This window comes from Cyprinodon tularosa, unplaced genomic scaffold (genome assembly GCF_016077235.1).
Source record: "Cyprinodon tularosa strain WSP-4 unplaced genomic scaffold, ASM1607723v1 ctg59, whole genome shotgun sequence".
NCBI lineage: Eukaryota > Metazoa > Chordata > Actinopteri > Cyprinodontiformes > Cyprinodontidae > Cyprinodon > Cyprinodon tularosa.
Genome location: NW_024039329.1, coordinates 415490 through 443072, shown reverse-complemented (window position 1 = coordinate 443072; position 27583 = coordinate 415490). Strand labels below are relative to the sequence as shown.

General features: G+C 38.7%; 1 protein-coding gene across 4 annotated transcripts in view; it reads left to right on the top strand.

Annotated features, from left to right (window-relative positions):
• Nucleotides 1-27583, top strand: part of gse1 (Gse1 coiled-coil protein) — a 211340-nt gene that overhangs the window by 147131 nt on the left and 36626 nt on the right. The window contains exon 1 of one of the 4 annotated variants that reach the window (XM_038306723.1): nucleotides 11095-11239. The exons of 2 other annotated variants lie outside the window; for them this stretch is intronic. Coding sequence is in view for 1 of the 2 variants with exons in the window: in XM_038306719.1 (XP_038162647.1) it covers nucleotides 11354-11564 (211 nt within the window). In the remaining variant the exon portion in view is untranslated. Of the gene's footprint in view, nucleotides 1-11094; nucleotides 11240-11338; nucleotides 11565-27583 lie in introns of those variants that run through there. One more of the 4 variants, XM_038306719.1, reaches the window with a different exon arrangement.

The following is a 27583-nucleotide window of genomic DNA, read 5'->3' as shown; positions in this document are numbered from 1 at the left end:
GTCTAAGCAGGACCTTAGGAAAATAATGCATGTGTACGTTTTTAGTAGAATTGATTACAGCGAGTGTCTTCAAAGACATGCGTAAAAATTCAATCAGGCAGCTGCAACTGATCCAGAATACTGCTGCCCATGTCCTCACTAAAACTAATAATGCAGAGCACATCACACTGTTTTTAACATTGTTACACAGGCAAAATCTCTGACATTAAACCTTAAAATACTTCAGAGTCTATAAATGACTAAATGACGTATCACAAAAAACAAAAAAAAAACAGACTTGTTTTTAGTATATCAACCATCCAGACATCTCAGGTCTTCTGGCTTAAGTCTGCTCTGCATAATCAGAACCAAGGTTTAGTTCCTATATTCCACTAATCTGGAATAACCTCCTTGAAAGCTATAAAATTTAGTGAAACCCTAAGTTACTATAAATCAAAATTCAAAACTATCTTTTAGAGTGGCCTTTTTGTTGTGCTACTGTATGCAAATATTGAACATTATTGGCAAAATTTTCAATCCAACTTCCTTTCTTTTTTTCAATCTTTTGTTTAACTATGGTGTAAAGAAAAACTCTATGTTTACATTTTTAATCTTTCCTCATTATGCTCTTTTCATATTTACAATGTTAAAGATGTTTACCTAGGTTTCTATAGTCACTGTGTGGTATTAGTGTTGCCTTGTTTAGAGCATTCACCAGATCTCAGTTCATTCCTGCATATGTGAGATGTACTAGATAGACACCTTTGAACCATTTAGATCCTACTATGCAGAATCCAGAAATTAAAGCATCTGCTGCCAACCCTTCTGTATAAGACTTTATGGGGTTCAGGGAAGTTCATGCATCAATAGATCAGGGACATGTTGGCAGCAAAAGAAATAGTTATGCAGCAGCTCCTAATTTTATGCCTGAATGTTCAACAGTCATTCAGTGTTTCTTAGAGGAAAGACTGGAAATGTAAAGCACAATATCTATCTTACCTTACCCCCACCTTTAAGAGATTTGTTTAAGTTAGCTCTTTCATTTTGTGCAGTTTTTATTTTTATTTTACAGCATCTTATGGCTTTGCTGTAATACTTAAAGGTGCAGCAAGTAATAATTTATTTATACCTCTGTGGTTGAAGCAATTTATACTAATTAGCCGCTTGTAAAGATTCTCATCTTGACTAGCATCTACTGTAATTACAGAGCAACCTGAATCCAGGTATAGGTGAACAAGACAAGAGGGTGCAGAAAGGGTGTTAACAAGATATACTGTAAACCTCTTCTGGTGTATGTGTTGAAAAAGGTTAAGGGTGTCTGTGTGCTCTCAACATTCACAGTGACAGCTAACAATTAGCTTATGCCAGCATGGCTAATAGAAGAGTGTACATTGTTAATTACATCACGACAGATGGGTGGAAAGGTGGAATACATTTGAATAATGATACAACAGGAACTGGAGTTTCTAATAACTGATATCAGTGAATCAGCTTAGACCCAAGGGCCTGCTGATGAACATTTAGAGAAGCTAAACACACAAGACCAACCATTTTTGCTTTTGAAGCAAGCACATGTGCAGCAACATAGATCTATGTGTGCCTGAGTAGTGTGCTGGTGCCTGGTTTTCCAGATCAATGATGTGTGGTTGGGTGATCGATGTGAGGGCTTAGCAAACTGGAGGGAGCTAATGGGCAGGTCAGCGGCTCAGACACATCCTGGCTCCCCATGCCTATTATCCTTACGTCTGTTAATAGGCCTCACCACACTCCCCTGTTGCTCCCACACACACATAGAAGCCCAGATCATTTGGCACTGATGAGGGGAGCACACATTTTCACTCATTACAACCTCATTCTTTTCTCCATTTCTTAAACTCACATCTTTATTTTACTTTTAAATTTCTTCATCAGGTTTACCTCCTTGTTGTGCTGTCTTTGCCCTGGCTTAACAACAAGCCTTAGTCTGCAGAAACACAGCATGTGTTTGCAAGTACATTAGGCGAGAGGCAGATAAGAAGCGTTTTTACAGCCATGCAAAGTAAATATGAAAGAGATTACAGAGCAACACTCATCTAATCTCCTCAAAGACGTCTCGAGCACACGCAAGCTTAGAGACAACCAATCCTCCGCTGTTCTGATGATCCAAGGTAAACAGTGGTGACTTCTGATTGGTCACGTGTTCTTGTCAGTCAGAATGAACCTGGTGGTATTTAGCTAAGTTAAAAAAGGCCATGATTAAGTAGATGTTTAATATCTAAATCTTCTAATTTACATATATATATTCATTTTTTGTTTTGTTTTTGCTTTTGTTTCTAGTATTAGAAGCATATTCAGTTCAATTCAGTTTATTTATAGCACCAATTCACAACACGTAATCTCAAGGCACTTTACAGTGACAATTAAACCACATCATACATGTGTGGAGTATATATGAAAAGAATTATATATTCAGCTCCGCTCTTTTTTTATTACCTTAATATATTATCATTAGCATCTCTTTTCCATTTGCCATTGTAAGGTGCAAATTACTTGAGGATGAGAGGGGCAAAAATTCAAAAACCTGTTCTCTTATTATTTCGTATCTTAAATTTGTTCACTCAAAAATAAACTGGAAACTGATATTTTAATTAAATAAATTAGGTAAAACATATAATTGACTTGTTATTTGTGTTAAACTTAAGTAGAAAACAGGTATCTTAACACTTTTGCCTTATTAAAATAAGGCAGATCATCTCTGAAATGTTGGATTTGACTTTGAAGTGTGTTAAGAAAATGGGTTACTTGCTGTCACTTACCTGCTTTGTGCTGATTGGTCAAATTTGAACCATTCTGAATTGCATTTAGGGGCCAAACTAAATCATTCGGAGACCCCCTCTTCAGGTGTAGATCATACATCTTCCTTTACTGTCTTCTTCTGATTTTTAATTTACCTGTCACTCATGCAGACCCTCTCCTCCCAGCATCAGATCTACATGTTAATTACCTTTTTCCTCACTCCTTAATTTAATATCTGACTGCATGTGAAGAACGTGGAACATATTCCTTGTAGGCGGTGCTTATTCCTTCCAACCCTGACTCAATCTTACTTACTTTGGTATGACTGTAGGTTTTAAGGACAAAAACATAGTCTCCTTTATTTATTTATTTATATGATTTATTGAGATTCTCATCTTAACTAGCAGATAATTTAAATGCAGAGCAACGTGAATCCAGGTGCGTCTCCTGTGGCTAAGGCTACATAAGCTGCTTCTTGTCATCAGTATGACCGAGGCAAGGATAGATGTAAGGGTCAGTTGTGTTATGTTTTTGTGAAACATTTTTGGTAGAAAGGTTTCATTCATTTGAGCAGACATCTCATTCTACAAACCTAATACTTGAGACATGAACAATATTTTATTGCCAAAATCATATGTATTTTGTGACACTCTGTACCGGGACCTTTGCAAAACACAAAGTTTTACTTGCCTGAGCTAAACGAAATAGGGCAAGGAGTATGATTCTGCTGACTTTAATAATTAAAAACAATATTATTACAACTTCCCCATTCACATAGAGGCACGCACACACATTTGCTCCTTTTCTCAGCCATGCAACAAGGCTTTGTCTCTGGTGGCTGATAGATTGTAATGAATGTAACAGCAGTCAGATCCTTGAAAAGCCTCTCAAAAGCTTAAGCCCCTTTATTAAATTAAGCTAACGATGCCTAAGGCCAGGTCCGCTGCTGAGAGAGAGGGAGTGAGCTGGGGAGAGGAGAATAAGGGGAGGCGGTGCAAAACGAAGCGAGGGCTGCAGAGGAGGGGGCAGTGTTAAGATTCAGTGGAAACAGCTAGTAGAATGAACGAGGGGTAGGAATGGGTTGGGGGTTGATATCAGAGGAAGAGAGTTTAGGATGTTAAGAAGAAAGGTTTGCAAAGGACAGCAGGAGGAAGAACGCCCCACAGATTCCTGTAGACAGCGGTATACCTGCAGCTGAATAATAATCTAAAGTCTAACTATAGAAGATCTGCAGTTAAACTATGTTTTTTAAAACTATGCCAAAAACTGTCAGCAAAAAGGCAAATACTTAACCACTCGGTATCTAAATGGGCCAAGCCTTTCAAAGCTGTTTTCACACTCCTTTAGTCAAATGTTAATTACGTTTTGTGCTAAATGCTGACTCTTTGCAGTTATATGCAGCGAGAAAGAAAGCTGCACAATAAAATCGGTAAATAGGGACAGATGCACAATCACACTTTGAAACATATAAACAAATAAAGCACATCTTAATGAAGCTCTTTGTCACTGCTCGGTTTGTTCCTGGATTGGCAGCTAAGCTTGGTGTCACTGTGTCTTTAACACTCTTTAGTAAATTCTGTTGAAAGTTTAATTGTTTTACTCCTTTCTCACTTCACACATTCACGCATGGTGCTTTGACACTCATACACAGAAATGTGGTAATGAACTGCATTTTAACGTTAAAGATTTATAATGGAAGCATCTAATTAAAAAAAACTTAAGACTGTGAGCAATTAGTGTTTAAAAAAACGATCATAAATGGGACATAATAATGCTAAATTTATACAATGTAATATGCGTTTTGCACTTTTGCTCTTTTTGCCTTTTTTAGCAAACATATAAACACAGATGACCCATCAAAGCTCACAGGGGTGTTTTATGAGTTAGGAGGTCTTTAGGTTTTTTTTTTCCTTTAATCAGTTCAAGCAGAGGTAAAGTATACAGTACAGTAGCTACACAGAGAAACAGAGGCTCAAAACGGGTCCATGCTGTGAGAAGAGGATTGCTGTCTTAGTTTAATGATGTTTTCCTTTCTCCTGCTGTGCTCGCTGTAAGTTCATAAACTTCTAATATGGCAGGAGACAAAAACAATATGCAATTAGAACAGGTTTGATCCAATGCGTGCTGCATTTAGCAGATTCATAAAATACTCTACAAAGGGCTCTCATCCCAGTTACTTCATTACAAGATTAGTACTTATATTTTCATCCTTGGCATTTGAACAAACCCCTTTATTTAGTGATTACAAGTGCATCTTTGATTTTACAGTCTGTGCATTCTGTGCTATCTATCCGTAGGAAAACAATTGATAAGCCACACAAAGGTTCAGACTGTCAGCTGAAATGTGCTTTATACATAGCAGACTGCCCCCTTGTGGACACTTACTAGAACTACACTTTCCTCTCACCTCCCCCTGTAAATGGCTGGTAGTTTTATTTATTTTTTTATCTATAACAGACCAGGACCAAACTTTAAGATAAGTCCAAAAAATTATGTGATTTCTTATCTTCTGAAACTCTTTTATCATTGCTGTTGTTGGAACTCTGTGGTATCACATATTGATCAAACCTGATTGCTGTATTGTTGGCTTGAAATTCAATTAAGTGCAGCAAGATAAGTGAAACCCATTGACCGGACATTGGCCATCACTGAAAACAAGGCACTGTTGTGACAGACAGACAGAAGTGGAGGGAATGTAACCAGATTTATCCCAAATGGTGATTGAGATCCCTGTTTTAATTGCTGCCTATAGGCTCTAAGTTAGCAGCGCGTGTTTATGGAAAAAACATAAAATATGCGGAAATAAATAATTGATGTGGAATGTAAAAAAAAATGCAGAACACGCTCAGTTTTAATTTATTTACCCCTGCTTAATTTCTTATGCTTCTTCTTCTTCTTTTTTTTTTTTAATGGCGGTTGGCAAACAACTTATAGGTGCATTACCGCCACCTTCCAGAATGGAGTATGGATCAGACAAACTATTATATTCTCCCTAAAATACCTGTTCTTCTTAGAAAATTAAAAATACTCCCAAAAACTACATCCCCAGATGACCTTTGAAACAATTCCCTTATATCTAGTTTACTTTTATTCCTGTCTAACTCTCTACACAACATTTCTCTTTCCTGAGTATATTTATTACATTCTAAAAATATGTGTTGGACAGTTTCTAATTTCCCACATATACAACACCCTGTATTATGCTTATTCATTATTTTAAGAGTACTATTTAATCTTGTATGTGCAAACCTTATTCTAGATATAACATCTTCTTCTTTTTTAATTCTATTACATTTTCTTAATTCTCCAACCTTTTTTTGAATACTATAATAAAATCTAGCATTCCCTCCTTTATCCCACTGTTCTTGCCATTTCTTCTTGAAATACATTTTTATAATATTCTTTAACTCATTTTTACTAATGTTAATGTTTAAATCAATATCCTTTTTAACAGCACTCTTAGCAAAACTGTCAGCTAACTCATTACCGATAACACCAATATGAGCAGGAATCCAGACAAATTTAAGAACAGAACCACCATTTTTAATCCTAAAAATTGAGTAAAGAATATCCAATATAATATCTTGTCTCGACTCTGAATTAAATTCTAGAATACTTATTAATGCACTACTTGAATCTGAACAAATTAAAACCTCCCTGTCTTTTGTTTCCTCAATCCATTCTAAAGCCATTAAGATAGCCATTAATTCACCTGTATACACTGCCAATTTATCTGTTATTCTTTTATTCCTCATAATATTTAAATCTGGGATTACAAATGCTATACCTACTCTTTCATTTAATGTTTTAGAAGCATCTTTATAAATTTGTATATACTCTGAATATTCTTTTTTAATATAATTTTCCACCTCTTTTTTATCTAACTGTCTCCCTTTTCTCAATAAATTTAAATCAACATCAGCCTGTCCAAAGATCCATGATGGAATAGCAGGAATAACAACCACAGGACTGATTACAAAGTTATCTATTCCTACATTTTTTACTTTATTCATAATTGTCCATCCAAAACTATAAATTTTTTTCTTTTCTTTTTCTTGACATGGTTGCAATGTAACATACGGAGGATGATTTTCTTTAGATCCTTTAATATTTACCCAGTAATTTATGGCTAGTTGTTCTCTCCTGAGCTCCAGTGGCATCTCACCCATCTCCACTTGTAGAGCGGAAACCGGGGTAGTTTTCATTGCTCCACAACAAAGTCTTAATGCCTGGTATTGTATTCTATCTATTTTCTTTAATAAAGTACTTGAAGCTGAATTGTATACTATACAACCATAATCAAAAATTGATCTAATTAGTCCATTATATACTATTTTTAATGCTTTTCTATCTGCTCCCCGATCTTTTCCTCTCAGACATCTCATATTTAAAATTCTTTTACTTTTTTCAACTATTTTATCAATATGTATCTTCCATGTAAGTTTTTTATCAAACCAGATGCCCAAATACTTAATTTGATCTATCCTTTCTATAACATCCCCATATAATTTGAGATTTACATTATTGTTTAACTTCCTATTTGTAAAAGCAACACATTTAGACTTAGATGTTGAGAATCTAAAACCCCAATCTAAAGCCCAAGCTTCTACATTCTGCAATGCTTCTTGTAGTTTTCTATTTACAAACTCTATATTTTTCCCCCTCTTCCAAATAATACCATCATCTGCAAACAATGAGACACCAAAGGATTTATCTATACTACTAAAAATATCATTAATCATTATACTAAATAGAATAGGACTTACTATACTACCTTGGGGAGTGCCATTTTCAACTTGATATTTTGAACTTATTACCCCACCTATTTTTACTCTAATACTTCTTTCAGTTAAAAAATTTTTTATCCATCTATATATTTTACCTCTTATACCTATTCGTTTTATTTTAATCAATAGCCCTTCTTTCCATAACATATCATAAGCCTTTTCCACATCAAGAAATACTGCTAACACACTCTCCTTATTTACCTGAGCCCGTCTAATTTCATGTTCCAGACATAATGCAGGATCTATTGTACTTCTGCCTTTTCTAAATCCAAATTGATAAGATTTAATCTTTTCTTTAGATTCTAAAAAATAAATTAATCTGTTATTTACCATTTTTTCCATGACTTTACCCATACATGATGTTAGAGCTATTGGCCTGTAACTTTCAGCTAAATTAGGATCTTTACCAGGTTTGCAAATTGGTATAATGATGGCTTCTTTCCATATATCAGGTAATATCCCTTCCTCCCACACCTTATTATATAATTCTAATAATATTTCTTTACTCACATCACTAAGATTATTTAACATACTATAACTAATTTGATCTTTCCCAGGAGTAGATTTACTAGAATTCTTCAATGCTTTATTTAATTCTAACAAGGAAAACTTCATGTTAATAGAATCCTCACAATCTTCTTCATCATTGACCAATGCAATATTTCTCTTTAATGTCATTTCACGCCCTCTTTTTTCTTTATTATTTACATTTTCTGTACTATGTATCTTAGCAAAACCTTTAACTAAGATTTCAACTTTACTCTTATTATCTATCATAATATTTCCATTATCTTTAATTACTGGGAAAAAAATTTCTTTTGAACTCCCTGACATTTTTCTAATAGTATTCCATACTCTATCTAAAGCAGTATTTTTCCCCAAAGACTCAATATTTCCTCCAATAATCCCGTTTAGCATTTCTTATAGTTTTCCTAACTTCTGCCTGTTTCCTTTTATAATTAACTAGATTTTGGAAGCAAATTGTTTTCTTAAGTGTTTTAAAAGCCTTATTCCGCTGCTAATTGCAAATGAACATTCTGGTGTCCACCAAGGAACTATTTTCTTTTTTTTTATACCACTACTTGTAGGAATAAATATTTTGGCCAAGTTAATAATACAATTACTAATTTCTAAATTTAATTCATTTATTGGTTTACTTATATCTACATTTTTCATATTAATCTCACTCATTATTTTAAACCTATCCCAGTTTGCTTTCCCAAATGTCCACCTCTCCTCAATTTCTACCTGATCTTCTTCTATATCTATTCCTATCCTTGTAAAAACCGGATAATGATCACTCCCCATTGTGTTTTCTTTACATACTTTCCAACTGCAATTATTAGCAATAGATTGAGAAACTAAAGTCAGATCAATAGTCGATTCCTTACCTCTTACCAAGTCTACCCGAGTACCTACCCCGTTATTTAAAACTACCAATTCTTTTTCTTCAATGATCTCTTCTAAAATTCCTCCATTATAATCATCTTGATCTCCCCATAAAGTGCTATGTGCATTGAAGTCCCCACACCAAACTATTTTCCCTCTCCAGTGTTCTAATATTGTTTCAAGTTTTATCTTTTCTATTTTTTTTACAAGGATTGTAATAATTTACAATTTTAAGATTCCCTTCATTTGTCCAAATTTCTACTGCAATAAATTCTAAATCTGATATTATTTGGAGCTGAATGAATTTAACTTTTTCTTTTATAAATATGGCACATCCTCCTCCATTCCCACTTGTTCTATCTTTACGTAATATTGAGTAACCATGAATACTAAACTGTAATGATGGCTTGAGCCATGTTTCCTAAATGCATATTATATCTGTTTTTTTATTAAATTTTTAATGAAGCCTTTAAATTCCTGACCATTTGCTATTAAACTGCGAGCGTTCCATTGTAATATTAGAATTATGTGATGATTTGAGAGGCCTCATTTTCCAGAGATCCTTCCCCATGCCTGAGCTCATCATGAATTTTTTCCCAAGACAAGTTTTTGACACTAAAAAACTTTGTAGCTGCCTTAACTATAATTTTTATTTTTTCAGTTTTAGTTTTTGCTTGCTCTGAACAGTTTATGATGTATGCAAGAAAAGGAATCAACTTTTCTAATGTAACATTACACTGATTATTGTCTGCCATCCTTTTCCTTTCATAATTTATTTTCGGATCATTATCATTCTTTTTAACTTCTTTCACTGCTTCAGCATAAGTAATTCTCTTATCAGTTTTAACATTTTGGATTTCAGCTGCTTCTTTTCTTATCATGCACCCTGCATACGCTGCACTATGACTTCCACCACAGTTACAACATTTAACAGGATTATCTCCACACTCACCATAAGGATGTTCACCTCCACATCTACCACACCTCTCTTTCCCTTTGCAAACATTTGCAGCATGTCCATATCTTTGACATTTGTAACATCTTAGAGGAGGTGGTATATAAGCTCTTACATTGAAACTCATGTAGCCAACCATCACTTTATCAGGCAAAACTCTACCTTTGAAATCCAGAAGAACAGATGCACTGTCCATTTTCTCCCCATTCCTAAAAGCCTGTAAACGTTTGATGCCTATAATCTCTCCTCCTCTTATTGTTTTCTTTAGCTCCTCCAAGATTTCTCCTACCGGAATCCCTGATATTACTCCTTTCACTCCTCTTTCCTCCCCAACTACCTTTCTTTCTATCACTTCCCTTTTACACACCATTTGTAATTTTAGGGCCTTGTTCTTTTGTTCTGCATTTTTACAAATGATAAGTAAGCTTCCATCCCTCAGGATTTTAGCTATATCCACGTCTCCAACAACTTTCTTTAGTCCATTCGACAAGGTGATAGGACTTACTGCACTCATATCCTGTCCAGCCTTAAATTTCAATATGACTTTACAGTCTTCCATCATTATTTTCTTTCTTGTCTCAATTCGTTCTTCCTCATCCTCAAGAGATCTTTTCCCAACATTTAATCCCTTTTTAATTTTATCTCTTCCCTCTCTTCTATTTTCTACCATAGACCATCCTGTATCCATATTTTCATCTTCTGAACACCCCCCACTACAACCAGCCATTATCTTGATCCACTCACAAACCAGATTATGCCAAAACCACCTTTAAATTCAACGTATTACTCGCCAAACAATCTCTGATCAAACAATCTCCACGCACGCGGCTGCGCCTTTCTTATGCTTCCTGTCATGTGTCATTAATAAATGCTGAAAGGCCCTTTAATTTCTGTGGGCTATTTAAATGTCCAGGAAGTGTCTCTTTTCTCCTGCACATGGAGGAGATGTTTCTCTGGATAAACCGCTGCGCAGAGGGCAGTGTTGTCTGGGCAGCAGGTGCTCCCACCCTCCGCCCTTTAACTCCGGGGCCACCGACTCGTCTTGTCTCCCCCTGAGTGTCCGGCCCCTGCCGAAGCGGAAGCTCCACCTCCCGGCTCCCAGCAGCCGGCCGCCTCTCTGCTCCTCATGTCGGCATACGCTCAGTCCCTGTAACCTCGCTACGCTTCGGAGCTTCCTGCGTGAAAATAAAAAAAAAGTCCAGAGCAGAGTCGCTGTTCTTGACGGGGGAGCAGATGGATCCGAGTTTTGGCTGAGGGAGACATTTTTTTTTTTTTGGGGGGGGGGGGGTGTTATGATTATTATTTCGACAATTTTTTACGAACACCGGCGGAATTACCCACTATTTTGTTTACGGTGAGTGATTGTGTTTAAAACCTTCTTACGTTGGCTGTGTTTTTCTAAGCCGGAGGTTGTTTGTGTGAATGTGCGAGCAAACGGCGGGGTTTTTTTGCTGAGGAAGTCATTACTATGTCGAGGAAACGGGTGTGCGCGCTGCAGAAGGTCTGTGCACGTGCGCGTGCGCGCCCTGGCGCGTGGAAGAAAAGCGATAGAAAAAGAAAGAAAGAAGTTCTCATATGCTTCCAGGTGACCGGCTACGCTTTTATTTTTACTGCTTCCTTGTTTGCTCAGGCTTCTCATGTGGTCGTGTTTAGAAACGCTCAACATCTCGAACGTTTTAGTAAGTATATACCCCCCCCAATTAATTAGTCGTTACTTGTGAACTGTTGCGATTATGTGTCACAGTTGTGTGTGAAAAAAAAAAGAGTTATTTCCCCCTTTTTTTTTTCTGTAGCTCAGTCTCCAGTCAGACTGGCTCCATTGAAATGATTGTCTGATCTGAGGTGTTCCCTGAGAGCAGAGGGGCAGGGGGGGCATTTCCTCAGTGACTCTCTGCTACAGTGACACGCTTTCACCATTTAGTGCTCTGGGGATGCGGGTCTTGACCCCCGGGTGGGGGGTAGAAGCTAGAGGCTGTGTGTGTGTGTGGTTTGAGGGAGTGTGTGTTATGCGCGTGCGCGTGACAGGTGGACCGTGTTGAATCACTTCCCACGCGCTCCTTCACTTCTTTAGAGCTGCAGGCGCGTTCAACAGCTGCTTCTGTAGTGAACACACACCGAGAGGGAGAGACCCAGCACCCATCGGTCTAGTCACTCACTCCAGTTTTAAAACAGTCTGCAGACACAGCAGCAACAGGCTCTACTAAACACACAGCTTACCTGTTTCTTTATTTCTGCAGCCAGGAGGTAAAAACCTTCCAAGCTGATAAGGGGAACCCTCTGCTGTCAGAATTTCATTAGGTTTGTTTTATTAAAACAGCTCTATGAAGTAGAGTTAAAATACCTTTAAAAGGTTGCCACCATCACGTTTCAAATTAAATGCTATTTATTTATTTCACTCACTTTCAGTGAAGTCAAAAGTAAACACATTTGTTACTTAAGTAGAAGTATAGATACTGTAGTTTAAAAACACTCTGGTAAAAGTTGAAGTATAAACTTGACCTCTTTACTCAAGTAAAAGTGAAAAAGTACTCCAAAAACCACTTAAAGTATAAAGTAACCTTTAAAAAAACAGCCAGATGCCAGTGTATGAATTGTAAAAAAAAATTCTTTGAGATAGGGCCATGGATGAGGGAGGTCTTGTTGGTCTCAGTCTCCATCTCTCGATACGCTCTCGCCTGTGTCCGACCTTTCAGAAATGTCAACATCTTTTTCTGAATCCGACATTGTAGCATGGCATAGACAATTCACGTTTACAGTTTGAAGAACACCTGCTCTCTTCTGATATCCTTTAGCTAACCAATGAGTGTTTGCGTTATATGACTCATCCAATTACACTAGTTTTTACTAGATGTGGATGGAGCCAATAATCTGCATTGGATGGCGCACATGATGCGAAATAAATATTTATAAACATTAAACCGAAGCCAAGAGTAACGAGTAACGTTTGTTTTAAAAATGTAAGAAATAGTACAGATACTTGTGTAAAAATATGTATTGAGTAGAAGTCAGAAGTAGGAAGAAAAATCAGTAATGGAGTAAAGTATACATACCTAAAAAGTGTATTTAAGTACAGTAACGAAGTATTTGCACTTTATTACTTGACACCTCTGCTCACTTTATATTTAAACCCTTAATTTTTAGTTGCATCAAAATGAATGCTTAGATATAAAGGGATTTGGATGTTGCTGTAATATTTAAATGGATAAGCTACCTATTTTAGTCATTATAGTGCCATTGGGTCTCAAAGCCCTCTTTGAAAATTAAACCAAATATGGATGAAAAGTATAGATTAATGAATTGATCTAAAACTGATTTCATCTCATCAGTTGAGTTATGATTAGCTGATAAGTGGCCTTTTACTTAAAAAACGTGTGTTTTTCCTTGTTTTAAGAGAGTTTCTTATGAGGAATATATCAAAATATTTTTAGAAAAATGTATGCAAGCTGTATTAATTACTAACAACAAACAGTTTCTTGCATAACGCAATTTAATCATAATGATGGAGTATGACAGATAGGGAACCTTTTACGTTACTGGAAAAATATGAAAGGCATACCACCCTAACCCCCCGTCCCCCATGACCAAAGATGTAAAACTACAGGTGCTGGTCATAAAATTAGAATATCATGAAAAAGTAGATTGATTTCAGTAATTCCATTTAAAAAGTGAAACTTGTATATTATATTCATACATTACATACAAACTCATATATTTCAGATGTTTATTTTGTTTAATTTTGATGATTACAAATGACAACAAATGAAAATCTCAAATTCATCATATCAGAAAATTAGAATATTACTGAAGACCAATAAAAACAAAGGATTTATAGAAATGTTGGCCAACTGAAAAGTATGAACATGAAAAGTATGAGCATGTACAGCACTCAGTATTTAGTTGGGCCTCTTTTGGCCTGTATTACTGCAGCAATGCGGCGTGGCATGGAGTCGATCAGTCTGTGGCACTGCTCAGGTGTTATGATAGCCCAGGTTGCTCTAATAGTGGCTTTTAGCTCTTCTGAATTGTTGGGTCTGGTGTATTGCATCTTCTTCTTCACAATACCCCATAGATTTTCTATGGGGTTAAGGTCAGGAGAGTTTGCTGGCCAATTAAGAACAGGGATACCATGGTCCTTCAACCAGGTACTGGTAGCTTTGGCACTGTGTGCAGGTGCCAAGTCCTGTTGGAAAATGAAATCTGCATCTCCAAAAAGTTGGTCAGCTGCAGGAAGCATGAAGTGCTCTAAAACTTCCTGGTATGTGGCTGCGTTGACCCTGGACCTCAGAAAACACAATGGACCAACACCAGCAGATGACATGGCACCCCAAACCATCACTGACTGTGGAAACTTTACACTGGACTTCAAGCAACGTGGATGAAGTGCCTCTCTTCTTTTCCTCCAGACTCTGGGACCTTGATTTCCAAAGGAAATGCAAAATTTACTTTCATCAGAGAACATGACTTTGGACCACTCACCAGCAGTCCAGTCCTGTTTCTCTTTAGCCCAGGCAAGACGCTTCTGACGCTGTCTGTGGTTCAAGAGTGGCTTGACACAAGGAATGCGACAGCAGAAACCCATGTCTTTCATACGTCTGGGTGTGGTGGTTCTTGAAGCACTCACTCCAGCTGCAGTCCACTCTTTGTGAATCTCCCCCACATTTTTGAATGGGTTTTGTTTCACAATCCTCTCCAGGGTGCGGTTATCTCTCTTGCTTGTACACTTTTTTCGACCACATCTTTTCCTTCCCTTCGCCTCTCTATTAATGTGCTTGGACACTGAGCTCTGTGAACAGCCAGCCTCTTTAGCGATGACCTTTTGTGTCTTGCCCTCCTTGTGCAAGGTGTCGATTGTCGTCTTTTGGACAACTGTCAAGTCAGCAGTCTTCCCCATGATTGTGTAGCCTATAGAACTAGACTGAAAGACCATTTAAAGGCTTTTGCAGGTGGTTTGAGTTAATTAGCTGATTAGAGTGTGGCACCAGGGGCCATCAATTTTGAACCTTTTCACAATATTCTAATTTTCTGATATGATGAATTTGAGATTTTCATTTGTCATTTGTAATCATCAAAATTAAACAAAATAAACATCTGAAATATATGAGTTTGTATGTAATGTATGAATATAATATACAAGTTTCACTTTTTAAATGGAATTACTGAAATCAATCTACTTTTTCATGATATTCTAATTTTATGACCAGCACCTGTATAATTTAAAGACAAAGAATGTCATACTGTCAGACTTTTTAACCGCTTCGTGTCAATGAAGTGGATGGTAAAGCTTAGTTTACGCATGGCGTGTCCGCCATGTCAGCTCGACCAAAAGACATCATTTTAGCATCCACCTGCCTGATTTTCCGCTCTGTTCACCTAGGGAAATTTATAACTGCATGGAGAAACATTGATGGATGAGTGACAGCTCTTACTGGTGAGGATTTACAAGACATCTCATGATTTGGCCCATGAATATCACAATGATCAACAGATTTTGAAAAACTCTTGGAAAGAAATTACTGTCAATCCCAGATAACAGGAAGAGGCTTCAAAAATGTTGGAAGCAACTAAGTTTTCTAATTCCATATGTTGTGTGGCGTTAAAAAAGCAGAACGTACGTGCATCAAGCATAGCTCAGCCTTACCTGAGATGTGGCTCTCTGTTTTCAGTGTAATCCAGCAATCAGTGGTGGGAGCGCCACGTCATACTGTAAGCCATGCCCCTAAACAGGTGGTTATGATTGCTCTTGAAGAAAAGTTCAGCTTGCCTCAACTGTTGACACATTCGTATGCACTCACAATCAGTTGTGCTGGACGGTACCATTTCTTTTTCATCACATCCTCACCTTCCGAGCACTTCTTTAGTTTTTGGTTGAGAAGTAGAAAGTACCCATAAATGCTGCAGGCTGAATTAGTGCTATTTAGGTGATACGGCATTTAGTGAGTGTTTTATTTGGAAACAGACCAAAAGTGCATCTGCATCCTTGTTGCTATTAACCAGTGAAAAATAATTTACACTTAACTAAGTTTGGATAGCTTCACATCTCTGTTCAAGGATGCTTTTATCTGCGGCAAGATTATTTCTCTTTCAGCTATTAAAGTCTGGCTTTGCTTGAGGATAAACATCCCTTCTGGATGGTTATTACATTAAAACACTAGAAATAGTCTGTTCAGATGTTATCAGTAAATCAGATGGGGAAAAAAAACTTTTACCATTATGCAATTAGAACCGTAAGTTGATTATTGGTTTACATCCTTGAAACCAAAAAAAGAATATTCATGCTATAGACCATGCCATACAAGACATATATACATATAAAATGTTGTTTGGTTATTATAGCTCTGTTAATTTGAGTTATTAGTATTAGTAGGATGCACAAGTCCTTTTCACTGCTATGTAGGCATTCTAGAGCCACGGTTTCCACATGCTTTAACAAGTATCACAATAGAATTGCATCTAATTTAGTTTTTGTTAATGTGTTAAGACATGCGAGGTAGGAGTTACCCTAAAAATGATCTTGTTTTTCTTTAGTCACGATGCTGCTGTCGGTGGCACTGTGTTACAGGTTATACAGCTCTGTATTTTTTTGGTTGAAAATGTTTTTACCACCTTAATTGTCTGAGCCTTCGCCACATCTGTACAGTTGTGGTAACTTTGTCACCTTTTTTTGATTACTGAGGTACGGTGGAAGAAGCTCGCCTGAAACGCTGCAGCCTTGTTTGCATACTTTACTCTGCTTAGAGTTTCTATTTCATCACCACATTATACATATGCAACATATATAAACAGAAAACAGCCATAAATTAGATCTTTATCTAGAATGATGATATAAATCTCTACTTAGCTTAGCCGTGGCCCTCTTTGAGCTGCCATTTATGTAGCCTGACCTAGTTTTAGAGAGAGATCACTTGACAGAATGTATCTGTAAATCTTTGAGCAGGCCTTGACATGTACCTCTGGACTGTTTTCTAGAATATCAACCCGTGTTAATGTCTTCCGTTCTTCAGAATGAATGTATTTCGCCATCTAGATGGTTATACGAAAGAGAGCTATGTTTTTAGGGTTGGGGAATTTTTGCTGGTGATTTATCAGCCTTCTGGCTCAGTCATGATCATAGGCCTGAGTCACAGTTCCTCACACAGATATAGTTGTGTGAAGGGCTATATCAATGTGGGTTTTATTTCTGCATGTTTTGGGACAAAACATATGACTTTGACTCCAGACTTGTGGTGTAAATGTTTTGTTTTTTTCCGATCATATCCCTTTGCTTTTAAACTCGATCTGTACATCAGCTGTGGGGATTCATATTACCTACCAGGGGTTTAAACAAATAATTGACTTAGGATTAATAGTCAATGAGAAGTTTTTTTTTAATTATCTAATGATTACAAAACATGTTACTGCCATCCACTAAAAGGCCCCGGTGGTTATTCTTTAACAGAGCCTTGCTGGTATTCGTTAAAGAAGTAATGCCAGAGCAAAGGCAAGCTAAAGCTAACCTGGCAGTAGCCAGACTGATTTGTATAGAACTGAGTTGATTTCTATGATATCAATCTGGGATGGCTGCCGTTCATTCATGGATAGATGGCTGTCCATGAAAAGGAGTGATGTTTAGTACAATACTTTGGGCTAATTGTGTGATGTATCAGTTAAGGGCAGTTTATACTTCTGCATCCGCACACATCAAATGTCCCTTAGGTCTGGTCACAAACCAGTTTTACTGGTATGCTTCTGCACCGTCGGTCTGGAATTTCTAGGGACGCACAGCAGTTTCCCGCCAAAGCACAAGGGGGAGCCTATTCGAGAACTCGCGAGAACTTAGACGGCGGGGTCGGGAGAGTTTATTTTCCAAAACAATGACACGTCTGCAAGATATCATGGTCATGGATCTAGAGTTGCTAGACATTGAAGAAGAACAGGTTCTGTTAATGGAGTTGGCAAAAGGACCGATTAACCTTTTGTCGTCGTTGCCCATTGTAGTTGTTCCTTGGGTTTTTAAAATGGCGCGCCCCAGCACCAAATCGAGAAGGATGACCACACAGACAGCCGGAAAGGCATACCAAGGACCAATCACAGCTGCTTTTTTTTCCTGGGCAGTTCTGCTTGAGGCTTTGCGCAGGTTTGCGACCGTCCGGTCAGGACTGTTTTGAAGTGGGTGACGACGGTTGCAGAACCCCTGCGCGGGGGGCGTGGTCGCGCACAGAGACAGATTTGAGGGTTTTGTAATGCCATAGCAAGGCCCTTGTGACTTTCGTCATTCCTGCACATCTCGCCCCAAAAAAACACTGCTGGCATGTCATTGGTCTGACTCGTTGGTGGTTCATAGATGGACGTATTAGCGGGAGTCTTTCAAGATGGATTTGTTGTGAGACTAAAAACTCAGATCTTGCGACAATCCAGCTTGCAATGCAAGGCTAAGCTAAAGCAGAAATATGAATCGATACAAATGCTGATCCAAAATGGTTTTCTGGGACATAAAAGCAGGGGAGAGGATTTAGACTTTTAACCTCTCACAGCAAATCTAAGGGAAGGTGGTAGCAGCACTGGATTGTTTCTAATGTTATGTTTAAATAGGGTTAGGCTTCCAATATAACTTTTGGCTTTTCTTTTTTTAACTGACTTTAGAAAATGCTAATCAAACTTGAATGGTATCCACAGATATGAAAGGCTTATATTGGGATATATTTTCTAGCTTTATTTCCCAGACCTAATATTAACTTTTTTTTTTCTTTTAATAGGATTCAAATCTACTTGTTTTCTAATAAACCTGCACTATTTTTACTTTCAAGGTTAGTGTTTGTCTGCTTTGGCCCATTCATTTGTTTGGCCATGCAGCCTCAGGGTTGCACAAAGCATCTTTCAAAACTCATTTAGGCACAACCACTCATGCTTTTGAAAAGTCCAGGAACAACAGTTAAGTTTGGACTGCTCTTTACCTTAATGTAATTATGGACTTTATCAAACAGACAGAGATAAGTGTCTGTTGAATATCTACTAAACGAATCAGTATGAACCAGGTTAATGAATTTGATTTGGTTTCAGTTTTTTTCCAGACTTTTGTCTTCCTGATGGATCAGCTTGTGATAATGTTTACCAGGAGGTCTTTGTCAGAGGTGCAGAACTTCTATTATTAGTCTGCTGTTTAAAGTTTGCTTTTAACCTTTAACGGTGCAATCGTGCTTTTTTAACATGGTTGGCAGGTTTTCAGGTGCTGCTGTGCCGTTTGTCGTGCTGCGGTAGCCTGTGGTGCTGTGATGTCTGGGGGCTAGACGGCAGCTGTTCTGAGCAGAGTGTTGGTGACAGTTTGTCTGTGGCAGCAGCACCTGGCTCTGTTTAGAGAGTGATTAGGAGAGTCCCAAGCAGCTCCCTGTCCTGTTTACACAAGGAGCCTGGAGTTAAAGGTGACCCACTTTGCATTTTCTTATCAACAGCCCACATTGATAGCTTTGAATAGCACAGACTGTAGAGGGACTTTTGCATGGGTTTACATAGCTCTCAATTGGAAAGAATGGGATGTGTTTGACTGGGCGAGGCTTGGCTTTGACTACTATTATAACAATGTCCTTAGGTGGTATGAAAATGTGGGAGAGTGTACCGCGCTGTGTGTGTGTGTCGGTGCTGGGTTTCTGTGTGGTCTGGCTGTGTGTTGGAAGAGAAACCGCTGTAGGATGTTTATAAAATGAGGGTTTTTCTTGGTCAGTGTGTCTCCCTCTACCTTGGTCGTTCTTTTTCTCTCCCTCTGTTGCTTTGGCTCCCCAGCCAAACCTTTGTGCTTTGTAATGTTCAATTCTGGTTGAAGGCACAACAAGGCATTTGATTCAATCCGTACGTCTAAGAATCCCTACACTAGGTGTTTGAAAAGAATAACGACAATAAATGTAGGCTGTAAATATGAGGACAGCTGAACAAACAGATTGTAAAGTATTTATCTAAGGGGAAGACAATCAGGCAAACAGACATATTCACAGATGGGGGCGGGCAAAAGAAGTAAAAGATTCTGTCCCAAATAAAAACATTTTGGCTTATTTCACTAGTATGACAGCTTATCCCCTTTCTCATCTACTCTCAGTAACAGAACAGGGTAAACTTGCTCTTTATTAACCCGACTGCATTAAAAACCAACAACGAAAAACAAAAGCTCACACCTGGAGACTTGATTCCAACTAAGGCTCTAGGAAATAAATAGAAGAGCTGATCTCAAATAAAACCATATCTCTATTTTTGCCCTATACTACTACTACTACTGGCTTTAAATATACAAATATTTTAGCTGCCAGTTCTTTGTGAAGTTGTCATGCCCATGTTGTCATCTGCATTGGAACACAATCTTAGTTTTTCTTTCTTAAAAAGAAGCACAAAAATGCGCCATTATTAGCCTCCCAATTAATAGTTTTCTGTGAGGTCAGAGCTTCTGTTTGTATTTTGTTTTGCTCTCATTCAGGTATTTCATTTTTAAATAAAATAGAATTGAATTGGGTGACATGTTGCTTTTTTCTGCAGTGAGGATTTCATTTATAAAACATGGTATATTTCACAACAGTGGGTCTGAAACTCTTTCTAAACTGTAAACTTTACTATAAACTGCCTTCAATTAGCTGAACAAGTGAAACTCCCTTTTAAACCTATCAGCCTTTTTCCGACAGGCGCAGCAAAGCAGCCTTTTGGATGACTTTAGATTATGTGTGTGTGTGTGTTTGTGTAGCTCATGTTTGCTATTGTCGTTGTCATACCCCAGAACCTGATAAGGCCTTGCCAAACAAACACAGCACAGGCAACGTGAGAGCAGTAGATAAGCGGATCATGCACATGCTCTACACTGACCACACTTGACTATTGCTCTGACCCACTCTGTCTTAATTACCAACTTGTATCATGTGCGTTTGTGTATGTATTTCAGGGATCTTGTATACTTTGTCCTTATCAGTATTGTCTTTGGGCCCTGGAGTCACAAACCCTGTTACAACCCAGCATTGTGCCAAGGGGCTACTTTTCAACAGTAGTCTTTTCCTCTGCTATCACATCATCATCTCTGTTTTAGCCTCTATCTGTGTCTGCTTCCATGTGTCTCCACTTTGTCGCTCGTTTCCTCTCTCTCTCTGCTATCTGCTATATCAGCTGACTGACATATCCTATGTGTCGGTTTGTTGGCTTGCCTTCTTTTGTATAAGAGTAAGGTCAGTTGTACGCCGTAAGAAACGAAGCGAGCGTCTGTGGCCAAGTATTTTGATCATTTCCTGGACAAAGCTGTGTTGATGATCTGACAGGGGGCCTGGAGTTGCCAGCTAAACTTGTTTCACCTGGCCTATATTTGTCTAACTAAAGAGCCTCTGTTTTGGAGTCATTTTTCTGTATCTCTGCTTTACATCTCATGTGTTTTCTATTATCGCAGTTTCACATCAACTATATGGGTTTTCCCTGTGCATTGCCAGTGATGCGCAAAAACTCAGTGGGCAAAAGTGAATACAGTAAGTTTGACATTTGATAGATGACATCTTTGGCTTTGTCCTTGTGTTTTGAAATGTTATTTTATTGAGGTGGTTGTCTTTTAAATAAAGTGAAGGTTCTTTTTCATTAAATGCTGATTTTAAGTGAAACACAGAAGTTAAACAAGAAAAAGTTGTTGTTGTTGGTCAGCATAATGATTGCTTTTTGAAATCTTTGGTTTTTATTTCTAGATGTCCTCGACTGAAATGAACCATTGAGTAAGTTGTAACTCAAAGATGCTTACTCTCTGCATAGTAGATAAGTCATTCAAACTAGTACTTTTAAAGATACGGCCATTCATTTTTGATTGCTTACATTGGGACCAGAGTTTCACAATTGATCATAAGGAAATTGGTATCTGACACTTTTCCTTTTGAATGGCAATTGGTAAATGTTAATTGCTATGGTTAAATGCAGGAAAAAATACAGCGCACAATATTAGTAAGATTGATCACAATTTTCAGGTTATAAACAACATAATTTCAGACTTTCCACTTTCTTAGTTTAATAACATTTCAGTAAAGGTTAGGGACACATGTCGTTGGAATGGGATGATGTAATTTCTCTCTTTTCTAGTAGATTCAAAACTTAATAAAAATATTTGCCGCTTATTTATTTTCTGTTATGTTAAAGCTCTTCTTAAAAAAGAAAAAAGCCAGAACGAGTAGAGGTTTGTGGAGTTAGGTCTAAGGGCAAGAGATGAAAAGCAATTGGCACTTGCATAGCCAAAATCCTAAACGGAAGGTCAGCTTTAATCTTAAATATCCGTGAGCAAATATTTTTACTAAAGTTTTAATCCATTTTATGTTTGCTTCTTTTCACATTTGTGAGGAGTACTGTGTGGTAGGAAGGGTCTGCTCACCTTAATAATCACTTTCGTTTACCGACATTTAAAGTAAGGCTGCAAAGTACATCAATTTGGAATCGTCACGGCAATGAAAAGTAATTTATTTGATAAGATGCTTTGATATTCATTAGATTATTCAACATTAAAATGCCACTTTGCTAAACCTGTTCAGTGACTAACCAGTAAATTACTTGCCAATGAATACAGCTTTCTGAAGTTCAAACACCTCATCAGAACAGGAGAAAGGAGGATTAAAGGGACAGGCTGCTCTAAGGATTTCAGAAACTGCTAAGCTACAAAAATATTCATGCCTTGTTGATGACAGCAGATTGGTTTGAAATAATAGAGATGCTCCAGTAGGTTAATTAACTTATGCAGTCCAACTTTAAGTCCGATGTCCAGAAGACCACAGAAGATGCCAGCTCTCCCAGCTTAAACTAAAGCTACAATTAAAATTGGTTTATCAAAAGTATAACTCATCACACTCAATTTACAGGCACCTTATATCTGTTTCAACATCCAGCTGGTCGTGTCAGAATGCCGCATAAAACCATGTAGCTTAAGTCGGCCATACACTGTACGTTGTATGTCCTTTTCGGGCCGATTCTCTAGTCTTGCAAGAATTTTTTTCGATCAGGCAGAGTTTCAGCCTCACCGATCGTCCTGCGTCGTCGTATAGTATACAGGGGGTAACGAGGGGGGATCAGCCTCTCACTACCACCTCCCGATCAGGAATCGTAAGGTCGGGAGAAAGTCTAGCATGATTGAAATTCAGTCGGCCGTCGTGAGGTGTTCATGGACAAATCCTGCTGTTGAAGCACACCTATGAGCATCTACAAGCCAATTTACCAAAACCTCGAGCACTATGCATGTGCAACAAGGGAGTTCTTCTACTTCCTCTTCAAAATTGACGAGTCCGACCAGCGCCATCTCTCGCCGCTAAGTCCAACATGGCTTTTGGACGTGCAGTGTGAGCAGTTGGATCACATCAGAGCATCGGACAGAACAGTGTGAGAACATGCATCGTGAGCTGTGAACTTTTAAAGCCTGCAATTTTATCATACAGTTTGAGTTTTAGCTGCATGCAACGATTGAAAATATGGCAGCGTATGCCCGGCCTTACCCATCATCTGAAGTTCAAATCATCTCAAAGTACAAATATGACAATTAGATCACTGTACACCCAACGGCTGCTATATTTCAGTCCATTTGTTCAGCTCAAGAAGGTGCATCAACAAAACAAGCAATTTTATAATGTCTGAGGAATGAATTCATGCATCTTGGTGTACAGGTGGTTTTTATGGCTTAGATTCAGTCGACCCTGAAGCGCAGAGAAAGTAGTGGGAGTGTCTCGATATCAAAAAGAGAATGAGGGAAATGGTGATAATAGAGAAGCTCTAATTTAGGATTATATGATGGATAATATCATCCCTCAGATCTGCCTCGTACGTTGATTTTTTTTCTTTTTTTTTTTTTTTTCTTGTTTTGTTTTTTTGTGTTAAAATAATGATATTAAACTCTATGCGGTCATTATATCTCTAACAGGATACCAATTATTTTATAAAGTTTAATTGTAATTGTAATTACACCAATTACAGGATTATAATAGGGTAACTTTCCACAACTGGACCTAGCAACACAGAGTCAAGTGAGCATCTGTGCGTTTATATGCCTGTGTGTGTTCGAGCCACTTGGGAGTCAGGGCCTATGCAGAGCACTCGCAGTGCTAATTAGGCAGCTACAACCTAACTGGGTACATCACAGGGAGAAGGAGAGAATAGAGCAGAGAGACGGGATGAAGTGAGGAACGTGTGCAGCGGGGAGCTAGCAAAATCAGAGCCTCCACTCCTGAGGTGGTTTGTGCAGGGAGACAAAGAGAGGAGGAGGGAGAGAGAGCTGTAAGATGATAACCACCAAAATATGTTACATGCAGCGGGGTCCCCAGGCGCCGCAAGAATGGCAGTGAAGAACTGTACAATTCAGCCAGGGCTGTGTGACATGTAAGCTTCCCTGTGTTTTTGTGTATAGCTGTGGCTGTGTGTGTGTTTGCAACGTTTATGTGGCGTAACGTTTACAAAGAGCACCACAGGTGCAGGTACCACACAAATATCCTTGGCAGGTCCTCTTTGTGGAGTTCATGATCCAGAACATCTGTTGTTTCACCCTCTTGGTCTGAAGAGAGCGCCCTTACTCTTCTTGTGTAGCAGATGAGGGGAAAAAAGGGAGTTTAAACAGGATATGGTGGTGATAAGTAAGAGCCGAGTTCCTCCTCTAGGGAGCAGCGGCCCTTTTGTCACCCCCCCTGTAGAAGACTGCTAAAGGCACAACCATCCAGGCAGCAGCTTGACTTCAGGGGGAAAAGGACCACAAAGAGCCAGAGACACAGACAGGAGGCTGTTGTGTGTGTCTGAATGTGTAGCTCTTCATGTGTGGGTTCACACTCTAAGCAGCGTTGTGAAGCGTAACCAGACTGTTCTGTCATACGCCCACGCCGGTGTCTCAGAGAACACAACTACACACTTCCCAGATGACATGCACGTACATGCACACAACCACAGCCCCGGCAAGCCTAACCACAGCTGATATGTAATTAACAGACAGAGGAAATGGCCCTGTTGGGGTGGGTTAGGCAGATGCAAGATGGGAGGGAGGGGAGAAAGTCACCTCAGCTTAAACCTGCCCTCAAGACACACCGTCTCTGTGTGGCTGTGCTGCGCGCGCGCGCGCGTGTGTTTGTGCTGGATTTGAAAGGGAGAAGGTGAGAAAAGGGAGATGGATGGTGGCTGGTCTTTTGAAATCTCTGTGTTTTTGTTGGAAGCTGCTGTCATGCAGGTTGTGGGTGTGGGGTGGGGGGGTGAAGGTGAAGAAAAATGAAGTAGGAGGAGAGGTATGAATAATATGCTGTGCACGCTCCTAAAGAGAAGCTTGTCAGTTGAATTCAGGCTGTCTGTAAAGGAGGACGGCTCCTTTTTGGATGTGGGGTCTTTGGGCTCAGGACAGTGTATGGTGGGTCACGCCTGGAGGTGCTGCACTTTGTTCGTCATTGTAGCGCTATAATGCCATGTAAGGACAGTTCAGATGGTGGTTTAACTTTTTTTACTACTTCCACAAGACGCAACGTCTTTATCCGTCTATTTCTTTCCCCTTATTCTACAGTAGAATCACTGCCTTTGATGGTGGCGCTTTGCAGCCTCAGCGCGCCTGTTGCTGGATTTCTCTGATATTAGAGGTTTTGTCTTTGGTGTGGGGGTAACAGAGAGGCTGCTTAAAAGGTGTGCAAACACCCACACTCACACACACACACAAACACACGATACACATACGTTGTATAGCGCCTACGGGCAGATTGCTCTGACATCCCGTGTCAGAAATCAAACAAAGCTGAAACTACCAGAGCAGGTTTATCCTGCAGTGCCCCTAGATATTCCACGTTTGCTCAGGATCATCACAAGCATCTGAATGTACAATTAAAGCTCCAAATTTATACTCCTCCTTTATGACCTGTAGGGTTTTTAACGTTTTTGCTTGATTTCCATTGTTTGAGCCGATCAGCGACTCTGAACAGAAAGTAGTTTCATTTTATTTGTTTACCCTGATGGAGGAGCCCAACTAAGCAAATAGAAAGGCCATTTTAATTATTTCCTTGTTCTCTTCAGTTAACCTGTTCTTCTGCTTGGTGAAATTTATCTGATGTTGTACTTGCGTAATTGTATCCCAGCACATACTTTTGACATTTTGATTACGGTGCAAGTTTTAAGTATTTCAGGAAATAATTTAAGATGCAATTTAATCAGTGAAGTTGCTCAAAAAGGAAAGTACCCTCTTTTTTCTTTTTTCTTTTTTCTTTGACAATGAGAGAAGGAAATTCTACAGGTGCTGGTCATAAAATTAGAATATCATGAAAAAGTAGATTGATTTCAGTAATTCCATTTAAAAAGTGAAACTTGTATATTATATTCATACATTACATACAAACTCATATATTTCAGATGTTTATTTTGTTTAATTTTGATGATTACAAATGACAACAAATGAAAATCTCAAATTCATCATATCAGAAAATTAGAATATTACTGAAGACCAATAAAAACAAAGGATTTATAGAAATGTTGGCCAACTGAAAAGTATGAACATGAAAAGTATGAGCATGTACAGCACTCAGTATTTAGTTGGGCCTCCTTTGGCCTGTATTACTGCAGCAATGCGGCGTGGCATGGAGTCGATCAGTCTGTGGCACTGCTCAGGTGTTATGATAGCCCAGGTTGCTCTAATAGTGGCTTTTAGCTCTTCTGAATTGTTGGGTCTGGTGTATTGCATCTTCTTCTTCACAATACCCCATAGATTTTCTATGGGGTTAAGGTCAGGAGAGTTTGCTGGCCAATTAAGAACAGGGATACCATGGTCCTTCAACCAGGTACTGGTAGCTTTGGCACTGTGTGCAGGTGCCAAGTCCTGTTGGAAAATGAAATCTGCATCTCCAAAAAGTTGGTCAGCTGCAGGAAGCATGAAGTGCTCTAAAACTTCCTGGTATGTGGCTGCGTTGACCCTGGACCTCAGAAAACACAATTGACCAACACCAGCAGATGACATGGCACCCCAAACCATCACTGACTGTGGAAACTTTACACTGGACTTCAAGCAACGTGGATGAAGTGCCTCTCTTCTTTTCCTCCAGACTCTGGGACCTTGATTTCCAAAGGAAATGCAAAATTTACTTTCATCAGAGAACATGACTTTGGACCACTCACCAGCAGTCCAGTCCTGTTTCTCTTTAGCCCAGGCAAGACGCTTCTGACGCTGTCTGTGGTTCAAGAGTGGCTTGACACAAGGAATGCGACAGCAGAAACCCATGTCTTTCATACGTCTGTGTGTGGTGGTTCTTGAAGCACTCACTCCAGCTGCAGTCCACTCTTTGTGAATCTCCCCCACATTTTTGAAGGGGTTTTGTTTCACAATCCTCTCCAGGGTGCGGTTATCTCTCTTGCTTGTACACTTTTTTCGACCACATCTTTTCCTTCCCTTCGCCTCTCTATTAATGTGCTTGGACACTGAGCTCTGTGAACAGCCAGCCTCTTTAGCGATGACCTTTTGTGTCTTGCCCTCCTTGTGCAAGGTGTCGATGGTCGTCTTTTGGACAACTGTCAAGTCAGCAGTCTTCCCCATGATTGTGTAGCCTATAGAACTAGACTGAAAGACCATTTAAAGGCTTTTGCAGGTGGTTTGAGTTAATTAGCTGATTAGAGTGTGGCACCAGGGGCCATCAATTTTGAACCTTTTCACAATATTCTAATTTTCTGATATGATGAATTTGAGATTTTCATTTGTTGTCATTTGTAATCATCAAAATTAAACAAAATAAACATCTGAAATATA